Source organism: Natrix helvetica (genome assembly GCF_964273705.1).
Source record: "Natrix helvetica genome assembly, chromosome: 8".
In the NCBI taxonomy this organism is placed as follows: Eukaryota; Metazoa; Chordata; class Lepidosauria; order Squamata; family Natricidae; genus Natrix; species Natrix helvetica.
In genome coordinates this window covers 17,321,927-17,337,667 of record NC_138559.1, presented here as the reverse complement: position 1 = coordinate 17,337,667, position 15,741 = coordinate 17,321,927, and the positions used below count along the sequence as shown (strand labels likewise).

General features: G+C 37.5%; 1 protein-coding gene across 1 annotated transcript; it reads left to right on the top strand.

Moving 5' to 3' along the window:
• The first annotated feature begins 1,551 nt into the window (after positions 1–1,551).
• Positions 1,552–15,209, top strand: CCDC15 (coiled-coil domain containing 15). Its single transcript, XM_081961483.1, has 11 exons — positions 1,552–1,671; positions 3,337–3,541; positions 4,164–4,313; positions 4,827–5,009; positions 5,118–5,234; positions 6,182–6,322; positions 7,681–7,782; positions 8,883–8,986; positions 11,065–11,265; positions 12,824–12,972; positions 14,196–15,209. Exons 2-11 carry the CDS (start codon positions 3,368–3,370, stop codon positions 14,312–14,314), a joined length of 1,440 nt encoding a protein of 479 aa, XP_081817609.1. The 5' UTR covers positions 1,552–1,671; positions 3,337–3,367; the 3' UTR covers positions 14,315–15,209.
• The last annotated feature ends 532 nt before the right edge of the window (positions 15,210–15,741 follow it).

Here is a 15,741-nt window from a genome sequence, read left to right as displayed (position 1 = left end):
TCCACAGAGTCAGGAACTCATAGTCTATAGAAAAGGAAGACAATACTGCATCCTGTTGAAAGTTGCATTCAACTAGCTTATCAATATTTTTGGTAAAAGTATTTCTGGATTGTATAATGAACTAAATCCCATTCCCAGAACTAAGAAGGAAAGCACAATGTAGAAATGGAAACACCGCACGTGATGTAGCATAGATTTAGAGGATTACAATGAAGCTGCTTTCAGATTTTGTCTCCTCCAGTGAGACAATTTGGCACGGTCATCTCCTACTTTGACACATCTCATAGATATTATGATTGAAAGGGTGGAAGGAACCAGTTAGTACAAATGGATAGAAATAGAGGATGTAAATACCGTAACTAAAGCTTTGGTCCAAATAATAAGCGTGCCACTCAGCATGAACAAATGCTTTAAAATTATATCTTGATCTATGAGTTTAATCTGCTTAACTGCTGTTCCCTTATAAGTGTCCTAAAGTAATAACAAGATTGCCTCTGAACAATGCCTTAGAAATATCATACTGTGGAAAGCCTCTCCCCCTAGAAGAATGAAATATTTTGGGGAATATTAAAAGAGGCAGAACATTTTATTTCCCCAAAGAAGAAATGGAAAAACAGGCAGAAAGCAGCCCCCCCCCCGTCTTCTTAATGTGCCTATTCACAAACAAAACCACTTCATCTCCAAGTGATGGGATTAAGGACAGATCAGGACCTTAACCCCATTCATTGAGAAAAGTGGAAACAATATAGGTCCATTAAGAAAGGCAGGCTAGACGCAATAGATAACAGAATAAAATCAATTACGCACGCCTGACAGAATTAGGTTCAGGAAACATGACAAGAAAAGAAATATAGAAATATAAGGATTTACATTTATAGATTCCCTATAGGAGCATGTCACATAATGAAGCAAAAGATTCAAGGAAATGGCAATGCACCCATTCATTGCACAACAGATCAACACTGGACATCAATTCTCCATTAGATACCAAGTGATCTTAAAAGTCCCAGGCAATGCTGGGCATATGATGTCATTCAGTTCAAAGATATTAGTTGGGATATTTTTCCAAGATGTCCAAGCAGTTGAAACACCCCTTGAGATTTGCATTCTGTAGCAGATTGATTCAGAGTTATAATTATGATGTATACCAAGGACAAATAAATGTGGGCTACATTGCAAAACTCCAAATCACGCCTAGAGGGCGACCAAGAGACGTTTCCTGACTCTCTCTAGTCCCCTCTAGCGGCCGCGTGTATTTTTGCAAACCTTCCTAAGGCATTCCCAATTCTCTACCCGTTCGGGGTTCTGAGCCTATCAGCTCCACTATAACAGTTTTTACAGCGAAAGTGGGATGAAGCCTTTAATTTAAACGCAGGCAGCTGATTGGCGCAACCAATACTTAGTAGGAACGGCCTTGGGTTGAAGGGCGGGGTCAAACTTCAAACGGACCCTCCTTCCAAAGCGCTAAGAATACCGACTAATCACACGGCCAACCCTGCCTTACGATGACATCACTGCCGCTTCTACGCCCGGATTGGTTCCCGGCGAAAGACGGGGAGGAGCCATCGCGCGGTTGAGGCGGAAGCGGCGCGAGGTTTTAAAACGACGGTTGGCGAGAGAAGCCCAGCGGGCTCCTTCTGAGGGTGAGGAAAGAGACGCGAGCGCGCGGGGGTAAGTGGGGGGGGGCTGGTTGCCATGGCAGCGGCGCCATAAGGCCAAGCCGTACGAGTGCCAAATCTCGCGGGAGGAGGGGGTTGCCATGGTAGCGGTTGAGTCCGAATCCTAGCCAAGCGGGGAAGGCGCGGGACGGAGGTCGGCCTCTGGGATGGTGTGAACCCTGCGGGGGCTGTTGCCAACAGGTGGGAAGGTTCCCCGAGGGCCCGAGACCGGAATGAGGGGCTCCCCAGTGGGTTCTCCGGGCGGAGGGTGCCGTGGCTGGTGATGGCGACTCTTCCACAGTCTCGCAAAAATGGCCTTACGGTATTAAAACGTTTGGGGGAAGGAAGCATATTTAAGAACTTCGGGTGGGTGTTGTGGGGGCCAAAAGGAGGTAATCGAGGGGTTCCAGAACAGTATGAAGCCCCAATGCAGTGATTTCACGTGACAACCGCACCTGCTTGTCCTTACCTAGACTCTGCCCCACCTTTAATAAAGTTCCTTGCAGGAACAATATTTTTGTTGGAATGTATGGTGTACAAGGGCAACAATGAACATAAACATACTTGATGGGTGATCAATGGGACTATGCATAATTGAAAGCAGTGATGTACAAACAAATAGTTGGGGGAAAAATTGCATTGTAAAAACAATTAGAATGAGATAAGCGGTTACATAAAGGTATATTGTTATTAAATAGATAATTAAGAATGCAAGGGATTTAGCCTTGCTGAAAGGAAAGAAATATGAATTGTAATTGAACATATGATGTAAAATGAAAGTAAGGTACCTATTCATATTAGATGAAAAATTTGTCACTGTGTATGTTACTGAAAATATGGATGCACAAAGCTTGTAACCAAACGACATGCTGTACGTAATGGATGAGAAATTTTATGTTGTTTTTTTTTCTTTATGTTTAAAAATAATAATTAAAAAAGTTACCAAAAAAAGTTCCTTGCAGAAAAAGTCACCTTTAATGCTAAGAATTGTTCAGATCTGTATTGTTTGCAGGTGTATGGACAGGCCTGCAGACGTTCAAGCAAATGAGCAATGCATTTATATTATTTTTAATTGTTACATCCCATCTTTTTGCCCTAGAGCGCAACGTGGGAAACGGACACACTGTGCATACATAGACCCCCAAACAAAGAAAAGAATTGTATTTAGCTCTAGTTCCATAAAGCCCATAGTCTTTAAATCTCTGGTGAAAACTCAGGAGAAAACTAAAATATCTTCTTCTCACCTCCCATTTTTTTTGTCCAAACCAGTTAGACCTAATTCTGTTTTGATTAAACCTTTTAAGGGGAATTCATATAATGAGACAGACGTTATTGATAGGTGATACTAAGCAAACAAGGGCTTGTGTGGATATGGAGATATTTGTAATGATTATGCAAGAAAGGTTAAAATTGGCAAGGAGGAAAATGATCTTAGGGCAATAAGGGGACTCTGGGAATCTCAGCATTGTAGAGCTACTTTATCTCAGAAAATGTCACAAGAAGTTTTGCTTGCTGGCTTTGACAGAAACAGGGAAAGATAGCTTTTTTTTAAAGTAAGCTTGTATTTCCAGTTAAATTAGCAGCAGCTATCTTTAAAGGATGATTCTGGCACATAATAGAGCTAGGGTTTTTTTTCTTATAAACTAATGCTTATTAAGCATGATGGTGTCTTCCATAGGAAACCCTGGCCTTACTGTCCTGTTGCTAAGATGGTACCACTCAGGAAGGGGCTACAACGACACGGTTCCCAGAAAATTGCCCAGACTAATTTGAGGCCTCCATCAATCAACTGGAATGTACTAGCAGGAAGAACTCAGTGCATAGCACCTGTTGGGGCCTGGGTGGAGAGCGCCCAAGATGATGGAGAAGAGAGCCCAGTTTTTGTGAGTATTAAGTGTCAAGTTACCTAAACCAATATCAAAAATTCAGACTATTTCTACTCCCAACTGGCAGTGGTTCACTGAAATGCCATGTGTTCCTGAGGTCTTAGAGATGAAATCTAAAACTTCTTCAGGTTGTAGTAGTTATCTATCAACTATTTCTATTCTGAGGGATTCTGTAATGGTAGTATACTTTTGAATGGTGAACATCAGAACAACTTATAGCTTTTAGGCTGTGATTTACTCCTTTCCTATTAATTAAGCTAAATGAAGTGCCTGTGGCTCCCCAATTGCTGTTAGACTCCAATTCCTGTCATCTCTGATAATAGGCCGTTCTGGTTAGGACCCAGAGATATTGGAATCTTAACATCTGGAAGGCTACTAATTGCTATCATGTTTTAATTAGAACCCATGTTGTTCATTGTGTTAGTGGTACAAATCAAAAGTATAAACTTAATATATGTCTTCAGTATCAACAGCACCTACCTATACAAAGTGATACTAAGAATGCTTTCATCAAGACAAGCGTTTTGTATTAGGAAAACTTAGTGAGCATTAACAGCAAGCTTGATGCTCTTCTGAAGCATGGTTCCCTTGTTATCTGTTTATCTAATTATTTCTACAGGCTACAGCTATTCAGACTGAAAAAGAATACAAAGAACAACAAAAAGAAAAAGAGAGAACATTAAAACATTTTCAGCAGGAGGTAAAACGCAGGGTGAACCAATGTGTTAATCTAAAGAGGAAACAACAGTTGAAGACATCTTACGAAGCTGTAAGGTTCTATTTCTTTTAAATATGTATGTGAATTTCTTGAAAATGGAATTTCTGTGCAATAAAAAAGCATCAATTTAGTTTGGAGAGTAGCTATTGTAATCTGCCTGTTTATTTTCTTATAAATGAAATTATTTTAACATAAATAACATAAAATTGTTGGGTGATCTTGGTTTTTGAATTTTAAAAGACACCACTTCTTAGTTCCACAGGCTACTTAATTACATATTTTAACTATTGCTGTTAAGCCTTTTTGAGATTATTTTAGTTCATATTTACTGCAATCTAACTCTCAGATATCTTTTTTTCCAAATTTTTAGAAAACAATAGCATCCATTTGTGAATAAAGCAATATTTCAAGGATTATTTTTAATCATATGCATCTGAGTTTAAAACTACTGATCTCTTCATACAGTGCATTTTCGCTTTCCCATCATTTGATACCTACTTCTTTCTCATTGTCATTTTAAGCTTGTCTGCAGCTCATTCTCACACTTTTTTTCTCTTTTGACAGGCCCTGAAAGAAAGCTCTGTTATTATAGGATTTTCAGATTCTGCGTTGCGGTTGACCCCTAAGAAAAATACATGTCTCTACAGATATACCAGAGATTCTGCCATTGGCAAGTCTAATGACAAAGTCACCTATGTACAACAAGCTGATTACATGCCGGAGCAGTTCTCAGAGCTAGCCAAAACTGTAAATGTTTTTTCCTGTTTTCAGTTCTCTGACTTAATACACTAATGACAGGCAAACCCTGTTTATAATGTGTGCTATCTGCTTCTTTGTATAAATCTCTTCTTTCAGGTAAGGAAAACAGTGCAACAGGTTCGTCACAAACTGGCTTCTCGAAAAGCTGTTCCAGAAGGAAATGAACCTCCAGAACACTCAGGAGGTGCTCATCGGAATTCGCCAGGAAGACAGGTTATTAGCACAGAAATGCTTACAATGCCATGCATGCTAAGAACTGTAGTATTTGTTTGGCTGTGAATCAGGGAATTAAATTTCCATTTGCTAAGTTTTCCTTAAAACAGTCAATCAAGGCATGGCAGGAAAATGGGACATTTGGGCAGCTGCAAGCTCTGGTTACCACACTGAACCTTCCACCTACTTTTGAATAGCACTTAGACTTATATATCGCTTCATAGTGCTTTAAAGCTCTCTCTAAGCAAACCTTACAGTCAGCAGATTTCCTCCAACAATCTGGATGCTCATTTTACTGACCTCAGAAGGTTGGAAGGCTGGGTCAACCTTGAGCCATTGAGGATCAAACTCCTGGCTGTGGGCAGACTTAGCCTGCAATACTGCATTCTAACTACTACACCACTATGGTTCCTAAATATAGGAGTAGATATTCTGGTTGAGAATTCTAGCAGCTGCCAATCAATTGAAAGTTTAAGTTAGAGGAGGATCTTCCTTGCACCAAAGTACTCACGTACTTATGTTGGAGGAACACATCTCCACATGATTTGCAAAAATGACGCAACGAACAGAGGTCTGTCATTAGACTTTACGCTTGGTTTGCTTTCATGATGCCCAAACCTAGACAGGATTCAAATGAGTTTCTTACTGAATCTGAATGTTTAGATATCTATATTCTGCTTTTTAACAGCAGGCTTCTCTCATAAAGCTGAGTTAGCATTATTTTCATTTGCCAAGCATTATTTATAATTACCTGGCTACCTCCAACTTTAAAAGAAACCTTGTCCAGGACAGACTCTTCACTGTTCTTGCTAGATGTGTCTATCTTGTGGTTTGTTCAACATTTTTATAATTTTTGAAGACCACAGTTGCAATTTAGGGTTATTGCTGGCGGCTAGCTTTTATATTAATTTATAAAAAAATACTTTGGCTGCAATGTCTTTTTTTAGAACATAGAACCTTACAACACAACTACTCTAAGCCCAGAAGAGGGTGATATGGGAGAATTTCCTCTGAAGGGACACCATGATCTTCCAGCAGAACTTCAAGAACAAGAGGGACGGAATTGGGACAACATAGAATTTCAAAAAGTAAGACTTCTCAAGTATGAGATTTGTAACTAACATCTAGTTCAACTAACCATCTACTGGGGCTTTACATTTGATAGTTCCAAGAAAGTGGGCCTCCTCTGCCATGCCATCTGCCTTATGCAAAAACATTCTCCCCCCCACCCCCAAAGTTAGCTTCCATCCCTGTTAATATTCCAAAAATCCCTCAATATCTGGTTATCACCAGGCTTGGGAGTCTCAGGCAACCAGTCACATTCTAAAATGACTCTACTATTAAAGTTGATATGATCACTCTCCATCACATAATAAGTAAATACCATTAAAATGTATATTTTAATTTTAATAATATTTAATATTATTATCTATTATAAAACATAATATATGTTTTATTTGTATAATAGCATTGATATATTTCTTTTATTTGACTGTTTACATTTCTTGTGAGATGGGAAGCCATGTAAATTTGAATAAATAACCTCAATTATGTTAAACACTTTTGGCAAAATATTTGCCTTATTATTCTTGTTACCTTCCTTGAGAGACTATATTATTGAAATGAAAAACTACTCTTCTTATTTGCCTGTAAATTCTTGTACTGAACATTAAAATGGTTTCTATTTTAGTACAGACAAGTAACTCAAGATTCAAGCAATGTATGGCTTTATTATAGCTTAGCTATAATTTAAAAAAACATTTTAATTGTTTTAGTCCTAACAAAACAGGTCCAAGAAATGTGATTTAGACATTTATTGATGTATTGCAGAAGTTTCCTGTGCACTAATTGTTCTTTTTCCCTATAACAATGAATAATTGCATATTGCTGATATAATGCAATATTTTTATATGGTAAGTATTAGGTAAATATTGTGTTTCTGGTTTTCTTTGCATGGACAATTTTGCAATAGTGAAATACACCATGGTTAGGGCTGAAGGTTATAAGAAATTTTCTGAATTGATCCTTCATATATAATGGGATTGCCACCAAAGTTTCTATAGTTGTGTTCTTCACAAATAAAGATACTTTTCAGGGAAAAGCTAATCTGGTGGGATGCGGAAGAGCATTCTATTTTGCTCTCCATGCTATTTCTTATATATATATATAGGCTGTTGTCCGGAGATTAGGGATTTTGTACAGTTCTGTATAGCTCTTTATCAAAACCAGAAAAAGCTATTTTCAGTAACCAATAATAGTAATAGGATATGGGATCTTATTCTTTGCTTGATAGTGTGGGTATGTTAAAGTTTGCCTGTTGCATAACAGACAAGAAGAAACATTTTGAAAAAATTATGAAAAAAAGCTATCCAAGTTTCAACGGTGGCCTTTTATGACCACATGTATGATTATTTCAAAGGTTTAATCTCTTTATTTTTTCTTCCAGGTAAATAGTGATACCTTGAAAGATAATAATCCAGCAGATATTGAGGCTCATGCTGTTCATATATTGTGGCCTGGAGTAGAGGAGGAACAATCAAAGAAGCAGGTATATAATCTTACATGAATCCACCTTATTCAGTGCTATCATGACTGAAAGGGAGATTTTTTTGATCAGATACCTATTAATGCATCTCATTTCTGATCCCTGAGTAAAAATTTGAATTATTGTTTCTATCTATAGGTGGCAGCACTAGGCAGCTTGATCTGATCCCAGATGTTACCAAAATCAGCATAGATCAACTTGGATAGGCTGTCTGAGAATTCCAAGGCTGGATAGTGAAGATTTAATATATATCTATGAAAATGGCAGTGACAAATTTTTTGTAACAGTTCCTGGGTGCAGTTGCTTAGCAGTAGATTTGTGGGTATCTTTATTTAATTGTGGGCTAATTACTAGCCAGCAGTATGAAGTCTCACTGAAGAGATATATTTGGTGAACTTCTCCAATAAATTATAACAATACCGCATAACCTTGCAATATGTAACAATGAAACTCCCTAATTATGGAAAAACAGCAAGCACTAGAAAGTTTTTTTAAAACTGTAAGATAACACAGAGATAGCTAATGTCCCAATTCATGCATGTGTGAGCAGATATGTGAAAAATAAATCCAAGCAATATCAATAGACTATTTTTGAATGTGTGCCAGATTTAAATTCCAGATTTTCTCACACATATGAAATTCCCCAGGTTCCTTGGTTGGAGTGAAAAAGAGATAATTTTTTACATTTTTGTGTTAATAAAGCTAGAGATAAATTGAGATAAATTTATCTCAAGCTAGAGATAAATAATATGTGCTGAGTTTAATGATATATTTGAGAAACCTCGCAAAAAATTAAAAACATAGTTCATGTCCACTGACTTGCAATCTAATAGGATTCAGATAAGATTCGAAGGAGCAGAAAAATATACTGGTTCATCATGTATTCTTCATCTAATTATTTCATGAGAATATACTCTATATGCAACCATTGGGAACACAAACAAATGATAGATGGTCCAGGTTAAATCACTGGCATGGCTCATGCTGTATTTATTTGCCTTTGATGTGGTTAGGAAGAAGAACAGAGTAAACATTTCCTCGGTGGTACATGGAATAGCACGGTCCAGCATTAGGATCCAACTGAAACTCTTCTTTTTCTGTAGCACCAAAGCCAGTATCTGAGGTATCGGCGCCTCTTCATGGATATCGAAAGAGAGCAAGTGAAGGAGCAGCAAAGACAGAAGGAGTGGCAGAGGAAAATGGACAAGTACACACTCAGTAGATGACCATTCTTTTTTGCCTGTAATCTCTTGCATATAAAAAACAAAAGATTGCTAACATTGCTCTATACCAGGGGTGTCCAAACTTGGCAACTTTAAGACTTGTGGACTTCAACTCCCAGAATTCCCCAGCCAGCAGAGCTTTCTGGGAGTTGAAATCCACAAGTCTTAAAGTTGCCAAGTTTGGACACCCCTGCTCTATACTTTTGAAAGAAAAAAGTCTAACAAACTACTGGGCGGTAGCCACTCTTTTTTGGTTTCTAAAAATGTCTCTAGGTAGCTCAAAAATAAAGATGAGACTGGTATTTTACTGTTCAGCAAACCAGCTTCTCATTTCATTAATTTTAGTGCCCAGAGGAGTATCAGAAATAACGGTCAGCTGGCAACACAGCTCTTCTGACCTATAGCTTTCCCTTTCCTGTCATAGTTATGGGGCCTTGGTGCAATAGTATCTCACTTGAACTGTAGTAAAATGAAGTTTAAAAAATGGTGCCAAGCTATGCCATTGTCATTTTTTAAAAGCATATCTGGGCTCCAGAGGAAATGTCTTTTATTGGATATATTTTTTAAAAAATAAAGTGGTAAAAGAGAGGTCACCTGGGCAAGTTGTACATTGAAGCAGAGATTCGCTTTTTCATTGCATCTGAGGAATCTTCTCTTATAAATTCTTATTTGCAGAGCCTTTTTATACAGGAGGAAATGCTGTCTTTTATTGTAAGCATTTGGTTAAATTACCCTTGCTCCCATCGTGTTTTACTAGTGAAAACTTTACAATGATGCAGTAAAGTCTAGACAAATATTGAGTTTTAAAGAGATTGCCCAAGGGGGAAAAACAACAGAGTTAAATGGCTGTGTTTTCTTAATCAGCATGATTTTCTAAAACAAATATTTTTCCTTTTAAATTCTTGTATTTTTCCATTGATTTGAAGAGTAATTTTGATTTATTAAGCTAGCAGCAGCTACACAATTACCCTCTGATGATTTGGGCTGAAGGTTGATTTCACCCACCAGTCTGTTTTCATGCAGTGACTATCCAGACCCCTCTAGGAAGTCTAGATATGGCATAAACACAATAAGTTGTTTTGTGCCCTATTGACTAATATTTGGGAATATCTTCTGAATATGGCTATTTCCATTAATTGTGTTACTGAAGACTGTTGTGAGAGACTGAATTTGATTGGACTTTTATGATTTTATAATGAAAGCTCTCTGTTGTACTATTCTTGTACATGTAGTCCTTGACGTACAACCATAACAGAGCCCAGAATTTATGTTGCTAAGTGAGAAATTTGTTAAGTGAGTTTTGCCCCCTTTTAGGGCTTTTCTTGTCACATTTGTTAAATGAATCACTGCAGTTGTTAAATTAGTAACCCAGTTGTTAAGTGAATCTGGTCTCCCCATGAACTTTGCTTGACAGAAGGTTACAAAAGTTGATTATATGATTCTGAGACATTGCAACCATCATAAATATGAACCAGTTGTCAAGCATCTGAATGTAAATCATGTGACCATGGGGATACTGCAACTGTCATGTGTGAAAAGTTGTCATAAGTCACTTTTTCCAGTGCCATTGTAACTTTGAACAGTCACTAAATGAACTGTTGTAAGTTGAGGACTGCCTGCATACAGAATTATCTAGCTGAAATACTCTTTTCGTCAATATTTTTGTTAGCAACCTCTTATTTCTCTTTAGTTTTCTTTTGCACTATTCCCTAGCTCTTTTATATTAACTATTGCTTGGAGCTACTTTTTTGTTGTTCTAATATATAGTTGGTTAGAAACCAAACATTTGCAGGTAAAGGGGAAAAAGTTGTAACGTGGAACACATAGTCAAGTAAGTATACCATGCAGAAACATGCTAAATAAGATGCAAAGCTGATAGCTATGTTTTCAGTCTGCTGAAACTAAAGTAACAATAATATGCCTTTAGCCAGGTTTTATAATCTTCCCTTTATTTCATGTAGAGATTTGGTAGCAGAACAGAATGGACAGCTGTGTCCCTCTAACATTTGATTCTGTGCTCCAATAACTAATTCTGAATGATTGGAATTTTTGTCTGCCACAGAATTAGGAAAGATAAGGAGTATCAGCGCCGTGCAGAGGAACAGAGGATACAGGAGGCACAGCGAGCAAAGGAGAAAGGGACCCAGGAGATAGCTTCACAAAAAAGTGCTCACCCCAGGGGGAAAACCTGTGAAAAACTGCAACAGCTGAAACTGGAAGACCCAGAAGAAAAGAAAAAACAAAAAAACAAAGAATATGCTAGGTGAGTTAAAGTTTGGAATCCAATAAACAGGCATTTGCAAGCACTGCCGGACCAGAAGACACCTTCACCTAGTCTAGTCTCCTGACGAAGCCTAAAGGCCAAGGCCTTTCTTAGTCGCTGGCATCTATTCAGGAGATGAATGATGGGGAGCCCCACCAGCACAGCCAAGGGCAGCTGAACTTCTCCAGGGGTTGAGTACAGGCAGTCCTCAACTTATGACCACGGTTGAACCCAAATTTCTGTCACTAAGTGAAACATTTGTTAAGTGAGCTTTGCTCCATTTTACAACATTGGTTGCCACAGTTGCTCAGTGAATCACTGTTCCTGGTAAATTAGTAGTATGGCTGTTGAGTGACACTGGTTTCCCCATTGACTTTGTTTGTCAGAAGGTCACAAACGGGTGACCACGTGACTCCTGACCACTGCAACCGTCATAAATATGAGTCAGTTGCCAAGCGTCTGAATTTTGATCACGTGACCACAGGGATGCCACCGTGGTTGTAAGTATGAAAAACGGTCATAAGTCACTTTTTTCAGCGGCATTGTAACGGTCACTCAATAAACTTGTAAGCCGAGGACTACCTATATTTCTAAGAGTTATATCAAGTTGCTAAACCAACAAACACAGCCTGGTCAAAATACTTGCAGATGCCTCCAGCCAACCTTTTCACTTGGCTATCCTGCTCCAGGATATTATAATAAGTTGGTGATAGTTGTAGGATTGACAGTTGTAGATCCCTTTGGTCAGGCGCAGCAGCAGCAGCATGTAATTATGGGCAAGCTGAATGACCAGAGGCCACCTAAGGCCCCACATCCACTGTAGAACATGAATACAAGAAGCACTTGTCTCTGTGAGCCCATCCATTTATTTGCAGCCCTCTGCTGTGGGCATCCGGATGATTAGAAAATGAGAGGACGTGTAGACGTTTAGGCCTAATTGTGGATGATGTTCCACAAATTTTTTCAAGTATTTCAGATATGCAGTATACCCTGGTTTAAAAAATCACAGTAGGGGAGAGGGAATGTCCCTTATTGCTGAATGCCCATTAAATTGCATATAACATTGGATGAAAATACGATAAGTCTCATCTTCCTAAACTATTAAATCCAGGCTTCATTATATTGCCAATTCTTATCTGAGGTTTGTATTTTGAACTTAACTATACTTCTATTAGATTTCAATACCTTTTCTATAACTATGTGATTGAAGATGTCCTATGTAATGATGTAGAGTATTTTTAAAGCAATTAAAATTAAATTATCTAATTTTAATATGTTTATTACTTCACTTGTAATCCTTAAACATTTCAAGAGCTTATGTTAATTTGCCCACCGTTTGAAAGCGACACTTTATGGATCTTGCAAACTTGATCCTAGTCTATAAAAGCTTGTATCCCAGGAAACCTAAACCCTATAGCTCCTTGTTTTGTTTGGTTTGCTTGTTTGTTGCAGAAGAAAAATAGGTGAAATCTGTTGAGCAGATTTCAGCCAGGAAATTTGCTTCTAGCACTAAGGCTTTAAAATTGTTGCTGAACAGTGGGGGAAATGTGTTTTGCAGATATGTGGAAGCATTACGAGCCCAGATGCGAGAGAAGATCGACATGTACAATATACATTTGCCTCCCTTGTGTTTTTGTGGGTCAGATTTCTGGGACACTCATCCCGATAGCTGTGCCAACAACTGTATGTTCTACAAAAACCACAAAGGTATCGTATTTGGAAGTCCCTCTTGCTCCATTACTTTCAGTACCCATCCTCCTCATTTGGATTTGATTCAGTGTGTTCTAAAACAGCTGGTGCAATAGAGTTGCCTTACTCAGTACACCACCAGTGATGTCACTGTCCATGACAGATGTGCAAACTGACATTGAGTGAGACAATGTTTCTAATTGCCATAACTCTGGGAAAGTATTGTTAATTACACTTTGAGTGGAATATCTTCTTCCACACTTTTCTCTTGCAGTTGTTGATATACGGTAACATTTGAAACAAATTCGGCTTCTGTTCTGCCTCAGTTTGAGAGCATTTCAGTTCTGTGAAAGAGAGAGCTCTGAAACTAAGTTACAGTTGTAGTAACCAGCTAAAAAAAACATTAGCAACTAAATACCACATAAAGAATTGAACAGACAGATTCTAAATATGTAGGTGTACGCTATAAACAAAGATAGGTCCCAAGATTGCCTGCTGTGATTAGGTATTGTTCATTCAGAACTTAAAGCAATATTTCTTTTCAAACTCATGAAATAAAGGAAGTGAAGAAGGTGGGATAATGTATTTCACAATAGAAGTTACTCAAACTTAACTTTCTTTTTTGCCTATATCCACACCTGTCCATTCTCTTTGGTCACACAAAATCCCTGCTGCTTCATGCTGTAGTAATTATTTTCAGTTATTGTTCTCTCCTTTGAAGAAAGTCCTTTGTGGAGGTTTTAATTCCTGACTTTGTGTATAATGCAAAGACTTTGAACTGATTCTTACGGACAAGCAATGCAGCGTAAAGAAAGAAACCATTTTGCTGTATCAAACTGATAAAACTCACAGCCTTGCAGTTAGATAAGAAATTCTCTAAAGTGCCTTAGAGTCAGGATGACTGAGTTGAGTGGCCATATAAATTTTCTTAATAAAAACCAAAGCCATGAAAATGGAAGTCCCACCCCAACTGCTGCCTTCCTAAAAATTTGGTACATTGACATTTAGAAAAGACATTCCCTAAATTCATTTTCCTTCACTATTTTTTTTTAAATGATTAAATCGGTGATTATACCTTATAGTTAAATCCATAAACATTGTTTGAACTACTACATTGATTGTATAGCCTCTACTATTGTAGAGGAAAAATGTTTTATTTTCCAAGTAGCACATAATCGTTCTTTCCCTTGTCTTTGCCTTCAAAAGTGTATGTATCCCAATAAAGCTCCTTTCTCTTTCAGCGTATGCTCAAGCTCTGCAAAATGTCATCTCATCTTGCGATATTTTGGACAGGGGCTCAAACACAAGACTTTCCGTCCATACATTTGCTGTTGCACATGCTCCTTCTAAAAATTCCTGACAGAAAAGTGTGCAATTGGGGCCTCCTTCCCAACCTTGTCTGTGAAAGTAGGTGACTACAAACACATCACTTCTGAATTTTCTCCTGGGTTGGATTAAAATAAATAGATTTAGAAGAGAAGTCTTCTCACATTTCTTTACCTTTCTGAAAGTAATACTCTGTGTTTTATTTTCTAAGGATAATTTGTCAAACACTATAAATTCTTTATTTGTTCGTGGGTGGAAAATGTTCTTAGATCAATTTTGTGCCCAGTCAGATCTGTATCTGTCATCCTGCAAGACTTGTGCCGAAGGTTTAGGTGGATTTTGTGCTTTGAGGGTGGGATATATTATTAAGATACATTCTGTCTCACGTTGGATTTCAAACCACGATACCTGCTTCCTCCAAGATTTGGAAGTGCAAATTGTAAAATGTAAACCTTGGTCTTTGGGGAAACTTTTGAAAGGGATTACTCCAAAAGAACAGAACTGCTACTAATCATGACATGCTTAGTCAGCATCAAGACAAGATGAAGAAATATTCACATTGAAGAAATTGAGAATGTAACCCAGTTTCTAGAATAAAATGAATGGGTGTCTTGTACAGGATTTGTTTTTAATTTGAGGCTGGGAGTCTCTTGTTTGTGATTTGCACATTTGACATAGGAGAACTAAGAGTCTTGAAGTAATACATATTTCTAGGCATTGTTATTATTATTTGGATATATATTTTTTGAACAAGGAATGCCTCTGAACTATATTTAAAAAGTGAAACTTTAAAACAGGTTTTGGTAGTTGTTGACTGAAGAGATTGTTGGCTTATCCAATTTTCAAGCTTTGTAGATCTGTTAGGTAACGTGCAGACAAAGAGTTATTTGCTCCCGACATACTCCAATAAAAATGTTTTATGTTTTATATCCAACTGTCTACTGTCAATTCTGCTTATCTGTGGTGAATTCTGGGAATAACAACATATGAAAAGAATTTTCTACTAAACCATGTCTGCTTCTTTTAAATTGGTTATAAAAATGTTGCAATAGAAAGTGAGGAGATTATAACATAATTACATTTTTAATGTTTATGTGTCTTCCCTGCAACACATGATAGTATATTCGTTCACTCTTTAACCAAGATTTTTAAATAACAAAATGATATTGACCTAAGTGTGTTCCAAGTTGCATTACAGGTGAGTAAACTGGTCCCATTATACTCTAATTACCACTAAGGTTGGTAATGTTGGTTACTAGACTCTTGAAGAAACAAAATAAGTATTAAATCCTCAATAGAGAAAATGCTTGTTGCTGTTCTTTTTTCTTCAGCAGATGTAGTAGTGTTACTATGCAGGCTTATGATTTCTTAAATATTCAGAACATTTTCCACTGACAGAATAGGAAAATGATGTAAATTTTTAAATCCCTATGAATCTGGGCATATAAACTTTATCCTTGG

Coding starts and splice junctions, on each gene's coding strand:
- CCDC15 (XM_081961483.1), top strand. CDS start 3,368: ATGGTACCACTCAGGAAGGGGCTACAACGACACGGTTCCCAGAAAATT. Junction 5,235..6,181: donor GGAATTCGCCAGGAAGACAG/GTTATTAGCACA, acceptor GTCTTTTTTTAG/AACATAGAACCTTACAACAC. Junction 8,987..11,064: donor TGGCAGAGGAAAATGGACAA/GTACACACTCAG, acceptor TGTCTGCCACAG/AATTAGGAAAGATAAGGAGT.